The 11648-nt window shown below is 41.5% G+C and overlaps 1 protein-coding gene across 1 annotated transcript; it reads right to left on the reverse strand.

The window, feature by feature from the left end:
• Positions 1 to 1120: 1120 nt before the first annotated feature.
• GEM (GTP binding protein overexpressed in skeletal muscle) lies at positions 1121 to 9824 on the reverse strand. Its single transcript, XM_069854357.1, has 5 exons — positions 9666 to 9824; positions 7586 to 7925; positions 4610 to 4686; positions 3930 to 4134; positions 1121 to 2331 (listed from the first exon to the last, which is right to left on the reverse strand). Exons 2-5 carry the CDS (start codon positions 7914 to 7916, stop codon positions 2054 to 2056), a joined length of 891 nt encoding a protein of 296 aa, XP_069710458.1. The 5' UTR covers positions 7917 to 7925; positions 9666 to 9824; the 3' UTR covers positions 1121 to 2053.
• Between the last annotated feature and the right edge of the window lie 1824 nt (positions 9825 to 11648).

Consider the following 11648-nt stretch of genomic DNA (forward strand, 5'->3'; position numbering starts at 1 on the left):
TTGGTTTAGGTTTGTTGAGTCCATAGCCTGACAGATACAGAACAAACTAAGGAAATGAGCTGATTGTGTTCAGCTGTGCTTTCAGTTCTTAAGAATTTGTTTATTTTGTGTGATTCTGTTTCCATTCTTGAAAGGGAATAAAGTTCAGAAGGCTTAAAAGTTCTGAAAACCAGTATCAGAATATCACTCTCTAGACTGCTCTCAGTAAATGTGAAGTTGCATGTTGACAACTCAGAACGAAAAAAAATAAAACCAGACCAGCTTTTGGCTTTCGTTCAAACTCCAGCAACAGGGATCTTGTTTGTACTCTATTCAAAATTTTGTCTTCTGTTCTTTTCAACAGTTTATTCTAGATCAGGAATTCCCTTCCAGGGAGAACCTAATACCGCACAGGCGAAAAATCATCCTGCAACATAATATTTTACTGCTAAACAAGAGCTAAAAGCCATCTCCTCAGCATAGGCAGTTTTGGATAATCACTCTGTAAGCTCACTCACTACCAGAGCATTTTGTGCATGAAAGCTGTGCAGCCCAAGTTGGAGACCCCAGTTGTCACTTTATTAGTGTTGGCATTTTGTTGTCTTCATAATCAAGGAAGATGAGCTGCCAGGCTGGAGATTTGGCTTTTCTGAGCCATCTGCAGACAGCATATAACAGCTGTACCTCTACTGTGAACGCTGTGGTGTGCCCACAAGACCTGACATGGTCAGGAGGAAAATAACACAATTATGCCCAACATCAGTTGAGGATTAGGGCACACCATGTCAGCTTCCTGACCCTTAATGTAGCATTTCACTTCTTTTCATTTCCAAAATTGGTCTAATGGTACTCATCTATATTTATAAATTGTTTTCAGACTTAGGGCCAAATACTTTTTTTTAAGAATGATTTAATTTCATCGCTGTCACCACAACCACGTTTGCACACAAGGGATACCCTGCACTCATAGCTTTGAGGCTGTGGCTAATTCTTGCTTTGTGATCCAAGGTTGCTAAGTAGCCTGTGTTCACAGAATCCTTGCTGTCTTTCTCCTGTAGCAATCCTGTCCAGCATTCAAAATATTTTCTCAGTTTTAAAAAAATTCTTAGGGATTTCCCACTGAAGGTCAAAGGCAGTCATGTATTTTATTTATTTTATTACAAGGCATGTAAGTAAAAATTTGCATATCTGAAAAAAGATATTAGATAGAAAACAGTAATAAAATTAACATTATTCTTTTAGGAAACTTGGTAATAAATACATTTTCCCTCAACAGTAAAATGCTTGTTATTTTGCACAACAATAAATACAGCATAGGCTCTGGCACAGAGAAAGGCCAAGGCTGGCTACAAGAAGTCCGTGTGGTTTCTTAAAAAAGCTCAGGCGATTTATAAAGGTTTGGCATCCTGCACTTGATGCACTTTGAAACAACTTGCACTTCAATTTTAATTTTACTATGATTTTAAACAGTCCCATAATATGAAAATATGAGAGGAAAAATTGATTATAAGATTTTTCATTTAAATATTTTCATAGTAAGAGATGTGTAAACTCATTAAAACCAATCCTTGAAATAAAAAAAAAAAAAAGTGTCTATGTGGCTATTCTACAAAAATGCAGATTTTTTTCTGCTGTGGATGATTAAGCCTGACCTCCAACTGGCAAAGGACCAATCTCCAGTCAGTACATCAATTCTTTATACACTTTTTAAAAAGAAGTAATAACAAGGAGAAAGAGCAAAGATTGTAGTATTCACTTCCCAAGTCATGACAGTTTGAGGTTCTTACACTATTATCCGAAGGAGAGAGGAGAAACAACAGGTATATTCCAGAACACTTCCCAGCATAACTTTGGGTCATTCTGTTCTATACTTTTCTTTTTACTACCAACAGAAAAAGAAAGAGAGATATTTCCATGCATTGTGCTGTTCTTATGCCAGCACATATCATCACAATCACAACTGTGAACCTAAGTCACTTTGATAGTCCAATCTAATATAGATTGATTGATTGTCCCATGACATAGTTAGATAATGTCTACAACATGCCACAAGCTCTGGCAAAGTCCAGTGTTCCTAAAGTACTGATAGGTCATGGCAAGACTTGGACTTGAGTTTGAAGGCCATGTTCTTGTTGTTCTTGGCAACTATTTTGCCCCAAAACCGCCTGGCTTTCTTGGGAATGCTCTCTCTTCGTTTCTGGTATGCCAGCCGCTTCTCATTCTTTTCCTTGCTGTCCCTCCGGAGCCGGACTTGCCGCACAATGCCTTCAAAGAGCTCTTTCACATTGTGCTGTACAGCTGCTGAGGTCTCGATGAACTTGCAGTCAAACACAACAGCGCAGGCTCGTCCCTCTGCAAAATTGCAAGGTGGATTATATCATGAAGTGTTACAAGCAGGGCTGCCACGGGCAAGTAGCTAATGCCATCATGGGAATTCCTCAAGCCTAATATAGGCACAGATAAGTCTTTAATCACCTGATGCTGCCTGCTAGCCCATGATTCATCTGCTCTGTGTCACCCTCCCCACCCAGCAGGAGAGGTTGAATCCGCTCTTGGAAAAGCCCAGTTCCTGCCTCCCGCTGTGAAGGGATCTGGGGCTGACTGACTCACACTAAGACACTGAGGGCTGAGAGGTCAGCCTTGACTCAAAAACACCTGATCATCTTACATGCTGGCTCCCTCAAGTTGCATTGGAGGGTGATGACAGCCACCTTCCATGCACACAGTACAGCATAGGAGGCAGGGCTCTGTCCTCCTCCCATCCATGGGTCATGGATGAAAACCAGGGTCTTGGGGAAGGAGCGACTTTAGTGTGAGTAGACATGCATACAAACCCCTTAAATAAAGGCAGAACTATGCCTATGGCTTTAGAGGTACATCTGAAATCACAGTCCTAATGCTAAATTACATGAGCCTAAGTTAAACCTGACAGCTGTCCTTCACACACAAGCCAATATATTCTGTCTTCTGGCCTGCTGTGAACTCATCAGCAGAATGACTGAAGTGACTTGAACTGCCATCTTTCAAAAGATTTTTCAAGTGGGGCAAAAAGGAATGAGAAGGCAAATAGGCATCTGTTGGCTCCTGATGAGCTACCTCAGTTCAAACTCTTCACTTGGGGCAACTGTGACAGGGGCCAGAGGAACTGTACACAGCCCCAGCAAAAATAAAATATTCTAGATCAGTTGGGAAATAGAAGAGTGCAACAGCTGCAAGAGAAGAAAGTGCTAAGCAGAGGAACCTACATTTCTCACGGGTGAAGGTGAAATCATCTACTGTATTATTGTGTGCTATGTTGTGGCACCTGAGCCTCAGGCAAGACTCTTCAAGATGAGTTTGCCCTGAAAAATCAGACCTTGGGAGCTGGCAGCAATTTTGCCAGAGTCCCATTTATGGGTTTAGGGTTATTCATTTGTGTGCAGCAGAGGAACAGCTGTTTCAGCATCCCAAAGCAAGGTAGCAAGGAGATCTGTCCTGAAAGACTGCATAGTCCCTGCCCAGACTTGCAAAACAAAGGGTGAGAGGGAATTTTAATTCATCCGGAAGGACAAAGAATTGGTCATAAAAAAAGAGACAACCATTGGCAGCAGAATATGCATAAACATGTGTCATAAATCCAAAGGATTTCCTGCCACCGGAGAAATCACATAGTGCAGTGGTCTTACACTAAGAGCTGGAAGGAAAGAAATTCAAGCTGCTTTATGATGTAGTTAGTAAATTCAGGAAAGAGACTCTCTGACACGTAACAGCACTACCAAGGGAGGCTTAAGAACCTGGCAGACCCCTCCCAGTCCTCTGCCCTTTATTCCAGTCCTCTGTTGTTTTACTGCTCTTTTATTACCCAGTCCTGTTCACAGTGTACTCTCTGAGCCACAGCTCTGCATTTCATTCAAATGGTACTAGATGACTCTTAATGTTTACGTCAGTTTTACCCTCCCGGTTTTCCTTACCTGCCACTGAAACTTCACGGCACCTGACAAGGTCACTTTTGTTGCCAACCAAAATGATGGGGATGTCTTCTTTCTGGCGTGCCCTGCGCAGCTGTATTCTGAGTTCAGAGGCCTTCTCAAAGCTTGCTCGGTCTGTGATGGAGTAGACAATCAAGTATGCATCTCCCACTTGCATGCAGTGGTCTCGAATCCACTCTCCCTCACGCTGTTCAAATGAAATAGTCAGACATCATTATACATAGAGCAGATTTTACTTAGGAAGTATAACATTAGAGAATCCAAATACATTCTCACTGAAACTGTAATCGGTATGGCTTGGATCACATACTAAAAGAAATACCAATGTGGTGATGGTATGAATACGTCATCACAAAGGAGGGCAAAACCTGTCCCAGATAATTCATTGCACTGGCTTTAGACTGGAATGAACATGGTCTGGAAAACGGCTTGAATGTTCTGTTTTATCATTAAAAAAATAAGGTTTGTACTTCTCAGGCTCACACTACAGAGTTGTTAGGCATGCTTGGCTCGATGCCGGGATGAGGTTAGTTCTACATTTTCCCTGATTACAGAACTACAGAAAACACCGACTTTCTTTCCCAAAAGATACCTACTTTTGATATTAGCAGTCACTCATATACACTTTTCTTTTGGCATTTGACTAGAACAAGTAAAAGTACCTTATTATCCCACATGTCAATCAGTATAATGGTTGCACCTTCTCCATCCACCATCAGTGTTCTTTCATATGTGTCTTCTGGAAAGAAAAGCAGATATATTTGGAATATACTGTTTTGTGTCATCATGTACGTTACAAAAAAACAAGTAGTTGAATACGTATGATTTGTTCACTGTTCAAGCTATTGAGCCATATTTTATGCTGGCTGCCATTCAGTTTTTTCCTCATTTCCACCAGCACCGAACCTGCCCTCTGTTCATTACTGGTTGTCCTACTTTCCTTGATATATGAAGGAGGCTGAAAGATCAGGAAACTAAATGTTCATTATTTTGGCTGCTACTCTCTTTATCTTAAGTGGGAGAGAGAAAATAGCACCAATGGAAGAAATAACCAAAGGCTGAACATCTGCCCCATGGGAGCAGCAGAATCCAGAGAGGCTGAGTAATGGAAAATATTTGCTTTCGCTTTAGCAGGGGCAGTTTACGGGTGAACAGTCACTGCTGCTGAGAGCAATCAGCTAACAGCCTACCAAGCAATGAGGACAGGGGGTTGTGACATAAGAGCTGTTGAGTTTTAGAGATGTTGAGACTTCTGATGCATTCTAGTTCTCTCCCTTTTCACAGTTTCCCACATCACATTTTATGTCAAACAGCAAATGAATCAACAAACAACATAAGCTCAGTTATTTTGTACAGAGGCCACAAAAATTCATACCTAGATTATAAATGCCATGTGTCAAGGTTCTGCTTAGATCTGGAGGGGCTGTTCCCACTCATAATTTAGATCAGCCTTTGCTATCAAATCTCAGTGTAACTTCTGCATCAAATACAAATTTTCCTTTTTTTCCCCCAAACAAGCGGACATTTGGATAAGCAATATGGGGTTTGGACCCATCTCTAGTCTTGTGTTGCTGGTCAGTGAAAAATCCCAACCCAAGCCCTGGGCTTCTGCGCAAACCATTCCTTTCACTGCAGTGTTTAAGAGATCTGTCCCAGCCATGCTTGTAGATGGGACTGTGTCTTAACCCTTGCCTCATAAAATTTCTGTTGGGGACTAATGGAGTGAACTTTCCCCTAAACTGTAGTCAGAGCCTTTCCTTGAAGCCAGGAGTCTACACTCATGCAAAAGAATGAGGGAAAAATATTACATTTTAAAATAAAATAAAGAGGACAGGCTTGACGCATCTTAAAATGGCAACACAAAAAATTTATCAAGACACGACATCTGGTTTCACAAATCAGTTCAATCTCACATTCAGTAGCAAAGCCAGGCTGTAAAATCAGCTGTATTCTCAACAACATCCAGAGTATTGCTTCTCTACTCTGTTACACATGGAGAGGCTACAAATACTTAAATACAACCCTCAAAAATATTATGACCAAATGGTCATAGCCAGTACTGATTTGCACCTTGGTCAATCCCAAGGAACTTCCATAGGATATAAAACACACTGAAAGTGAGCAATTAGTTCATCTCTTGCTTTTTTACAAACTGACACTAAAAAAGGAGAGAGAACGATAGCAAGTTTTCCAATACTTCAGCAGAGCTGGCCTTGAAAATCTGTCACGGCTGCACTCCAAGCAATATTGCTCAGAGCATATGGTTTTGAATGGAGGAGAAGAAAAATGTCTGACAGGGTAGGCAAAGCAAATAATTCATTTTCTGACTGCTTGCCCAAGGATCCTACTCTAGTTCGCTGGTATAGAACTAGGAAACCCTTTATCAGAGGCACTACAGGCTATGGGGCTGGTGGGGTTGGAGGAAAAGGTGGTGGCGGAAGCTGAAGGTGAAGCACACCTAAATAACTAATTCAGAGTTACTGCACCATGGGGAATTTAAAATTCCCAAAGGCACAAAGATCTGTGCCCCCAGTCTGTGACAGCAAGCAAGGAAAATGGGGATACAGCCTTCCTGATGCTGGGCTATATTAAATCCTGGGTAAAATCCCTCCTAACTGGAGAGGCAGACACAAAACACTGTCCTGCCTGTGCTCCACTGAGGACTGGAAGAGAATCCCCGAAACTCTCTGTTCTAGCACTGGCACCATCGCACCAATGGAGTACAGGCAGGAAAGGGAAGGGATACAGGAAAGGCAAGGAAAGTCCTGCATATCAACGAGGAAAACCAGGCAGCAACCTGGTGACAGCATCTGTCTCTAAGCCACAAGCTGATATCTGTTGCAGCACAATCCTGCCACATCAACATCTCACATATGATATAGCTCAGGACTTGGTGACACATCTTCACCTTCTGCCTGATACAATCTTGGGGATTAAAGAACACTTTTCAATCGTAAACAAAGGAGAGGAGGATAACAAGTGGAAAACCTCAAAGAAAATCCTACATCTAGTGCCTTTTCTCTCTGTTTAGGCAACAGGAATTTTCCTACAATGCTGAATGACTTTTGTCTGGTTTTTGTCTGGGGGAACCCATGCTGTGTAACGTGAAATGAGGCATATTTTATTCAAATTCCATACAGCCCGTACTGAGGTAATGTGTTTATATAGAATGTCTGAGAGGACTTCTAATGGCAAATATTTTGGAGGCGGTTGAAAGACTCAGCAGTGGCTTTCTATTTATGCATTATTTCTAAGCATTTCATTCTCACAGACCACAAGGACCTTCAGCTGTTTTCTCTCCCCAGAAAGCTGGAGTCAGCCCCGTGAAGCCAGTGGTGACACAAATGTTGGACCAGCATGAAAGCTGAACCAGCCTCCTGTATAGCAGCATCATACGCAGGAATGAGGCAACCTCTAACAGGCATTTTGAAATGAAATAGAATGAGAATCTGAACTGTTCTCTTTCAGAGACTTTCAGTCATTGTTGGTGAGTACCTTACTCATGTTATTTTGCTTTTTTGTTTTCTTAGGAGGAAAGCATATGTTGAATCAGCTTTGATGATCAGATCCAAATTACAATTACTACTGGCAGAGCTGACTGCAAGCAAACACAAACATCCCCGGGCATAATGACCTACCTCCCAGCACCTCACAGTCACTGTCAATGCTGTCATGCACTCCTGCAAAGATGTTTGCTAGCGAGGACTTGCCTACGCCATGCTCCCCAATCAGCACCACCCGGTAGCAGTTACTGCAGGACTCAGAGGAGATGACAGAGTCGGATGACTCTGAGGACCAGCTCCTTCTGTAGTATTCATCAGGACTAATGGTGTATCGCTTCTGTGGGTTGTACTCATTGGAGTCTTTCTGGACCAGCAGATTCTTTCCATCAGCAGGGATGCTCCATCGCTGCTGCTGCTGCAGGCTGCTGTTTTGGGTGCGACGCATGGTAACGTTGTTGAGAGTCATTTTTTAGCCCTGGTGAGAAATAGGGAAATCACAAGCATTTAGAAATGCATTAATACCCTGTTATTAACTTCAAGGCAGCACATCCTGGTCTTCTATAGGGATCTAGTATAGAACAAAAGAAAAATGAGAATTTCTGCATTATTTTGTAGTTGCTGGTACACCGAGAAACATTTCTAGTTAGTGAGTCGGGGGCTTTTTCCTAGGGATGGTACCAATCTCACATGCTAAAACCTGTCTTTGTTTAGCCTTTACAAGCTCACGGCTGTGCTAGGTACAGCCCAACCCTAGAGAGAGTAAGGCATTGCTGTGTCCAGGAAGGAAGGAGCGTTATTCACCAGTGCTGTCCTACACAGGAGCTGCATCCCTGCTAAGAGGCTCCCTATAGTACAGGCAACACCTAGAGGTACTGCTCCCCATTATTCGTGCTTAACTTGGGGTGAACAGAGGCAGCGCTCCCAGTTGCCTCCAACTCCCAGTGCAGCTGATTGTACAGCGCCTTTCGCATTGTCTCAGTTAAGAGCTGAAAATTTTGAGAAAGAATTAAGGCATTACCCACTGCACCTTTAGACAACCATGACATGAGAAAAGAGCAACAAACCCCTTGCAGTAATGGAGTGGACCTGGGTCTCTTTTACAGCTGGGTAAACAAAGAAAGACTCTGCTTCAGACAATGGCTCTTTGGCTGTTAGGAGGGAGGACACAGTCAAGTACAACGGCTTTTCTGAGGAGGAACAGTTTCTAGCCATTATTGGAGGTAGCACTGGGAGAAAAATCTCATAAATTAGATATCATATTACAGATATTAAATCAACAACTTCATTTACTGCTCCATCAGCTAGATAGGTTTACTATTCTTATCTAAGCATGGCTCTTAATAACATTCTACTCAGCAAACTCTATTTTCCCTTGCTTGGAGGTAGAGGACAATGATGTCATTCTTACAGGCTAGCAACTACCATTTTTAGGAAAGTTACTTTGATGCATTCCTGTTTCCAAAGTGACAGTTATTTAGATATTTTGCTTTTTGCCGTCTAGCTGATGTTTCTTGACTCTCTTCTCCATATTAGTAATAGGATAACTGTCGGTAAAATGCACCCAACCGCTTTCAAACCTGAATAGTACTTGTGGACAAAAAAAATACAGCAACACAACAAAACCGACATGCACAAATCTTCGTTCTTTTTCTCATAAAACTGCCTCTAAACGTATTTGAGTATATACACAGTAGGATATAGAACAAATATACAGAAAGAACACACTATACGAACTTATTATCACATGCGCAATATTTCCTCTGCAACGAACTGTACTTAGTGCAAAATGAGATAGTTTGCATAGTCTCAGTCACAGTAACTTTGTCAGCAAGAAATATATCTAAATTAGAAATCATGCACCAAGCAAAGGCTGCTTCACAAACAGAATTAAATATTTACTGCAGCTGAACTTCAAATTGCATTTTGTGCTTACAATTTCCTGACATAAAAGACCAGATGAGACAAGCCAGCTCCAACTCAGAGTCTAACTCACAACCTGCAATAAACAGTCACTCACTAAACAGTCAATAACACAATCGTTTTATGCTTTTGCCCCTAACAAATTATAATCCTTCGTTTAAAAAAAAGTCAAACAAGTCCCTATTGCATATTCTGTTCCAAGCTCTAACTGGTTTTGATACCCCACACTGGACTGAGCTGTCTGGGTCTCTAGAACCAATAGTAAAAGACTCTGTTTTAATCAACGCTGCCTTACTTCTGCCAGGCTCCTCCAGGCAGTCCAGTCCTTCGCTTGCACTGCCCTTCTCTCTCAGAGGGCTGGAGTACGCTGAGCTGCTCGGCCGAAATAAATCCTCTCCGGCTTTGGGGCTGCCTCTTTAATTCTTTCTGAGCAAACCTGGTTTATATTAAGCCCATCTGATCAGAGACAGGGCTTTTCCGTGACGTGGTTGGCCTTTCTGTACAACAGCCAGCCCCCAGCTGGGAGAGAGCAGACATGCAGAAGAGCAAAACTTGCAAACAATCTCAAAAGACTTACTCAAAATCATATGATTGTCTTAATATTGCCAGTAAAATAAACACATTCGGTTCTTGCATGATGAAAACAGGAAAGTGGAAAAAAAAAACCCATAATAATACATGCCATTTCACCTCACTCTGTTTTTCATTCAAAAGTTATCAAAATTAATGATGTTTAAAAAATGACATAAGTTGCATTAATGCATAAAGTGAGGCAAATGTATTATGCTCTCTGTCTGCAAAATGCACTTAACACCCTGCTGGACAAAACATTTCTTTGGAATAAAAGATCTGAATGTTATTTTGGAATTATCTGAAAAGTAAGAGTAGGAATATAATCTGTTTCTTGGTTGTTGTTTTTTTTTTAAATGAAGCTTCAAGATATACAATCCTATTTTTCTCTGTCAGTTTCCAAGTGACTGCACCCAGTTCCCTGAAATAAATAAACACCTCTCACTTCTGCTGCAACCCTTTACTGGCAAGGGCTTGGAAAGGCATCCAACTACAAATTCAGTGCTACTCCAGTGGCAAAGTTGCATCAGAACACACAGAGCTTGGACGAAGTTGGAGTACCACAGTGCCAATTCCATTCACAGTTCATTAGGAAGGATGACTATCTAGTGGACATACCACAAACCCAGGGTTTGCTTCTTATATTTTTATAGTCGCAAAACTTATTGGCAGAAGAGATTTTGCCAGAAGGAAAAAAACCCAGCCTGTAATGTTTTCCACTGAGTGACACTTCTAGCAACACATGCAAAATACTTCTTGATTAGCAGATAAAGAGGAGTAAACTTCCACAGAACTCTTTTGTAGGGGTACCACGAGTTATATGAAAGCATATGGAACCTACAGTCGGCTTTCAATTTCCAGATTCTGGATTAACTATGATGAGCTCAAAATCAAGCTCACATATCTTTCCTTTATATTTACAGTATCCTAGTTAAAATATCAGCCCCTGAAACCAAATGGTGACTAATTCTTATCCTGCACACTGGATGTCAGAAGAACTTAGCTGCTGAGCAGGGGCAAGAACATGTTTTTTCATGTGTCCATTCTTCCCAGCTACAGGTGAGCTAGCCTTTAACTGACAACATTCCTTTTTTAAAGGGAGCAGCAATACATGGCAAAAAATATCTATTGCTATGATTGCAGCCTAGCCCTTATTTCACGTTCCTCCACTATAAAATTGATTGTTCTTCTCCTGAAAATGCAGACTTTTACAAAATTCTTCAGCTGAAATCCGCTTGCTTTGTTTTCCCTTTGGCTTTATTGCATTCCTTTGTCTTTTGTGAGGATTTTCAGGGCCCTCCTGAGCCCATTCTCAAGCTTAGAGAGCCAAGAGCATTTCCCAAAGTAACATGCTCTAATCAATTTACATGGAAATTATTCAGAAGGGAGAAATTGGACAAAAATATATCCTGATTTTTTTTCACCTTTATTTTACTGCTTTGCAGCAACTGAATTGGACCCCAGCTCTGCATCTCTAACTCACCTGTCACTTACACAGCAGGCTCCAAGTCTCTGCTGCTGCAGTATAATCCCCAAGAGCACAAAGGACACTTCCTTCTGCATAGGATGTACAGAGGGGCTGCTAATCCTCACTGCACAAAATGAAACAACATCTCTGTCAGGGAAGGTTTATGGCATGGCTAGTGATTTGCAAGAAGCACTTTGCTCTTTTGCTTTTAGTGTACTCAGCATCACTTCTGAAGTTGCT

This window comes from Phaenicophaeus curvirostris, chromosome 3, assembly GCF_032191515.1.
Source record: "Phaenicophaeus curvirostris isolate KB17595 chromosome 3, BPBGC_Pcur_1.0, whole genome shotgun sequence".
In the NCBI taxonomy this organism is placed as follows: Eukaryota; Metazoa; Chordata; class Aves; order Cuculiformes; family Cuculidae; genus Phaenicophaeus; species Phaenicophaeus curvirostris.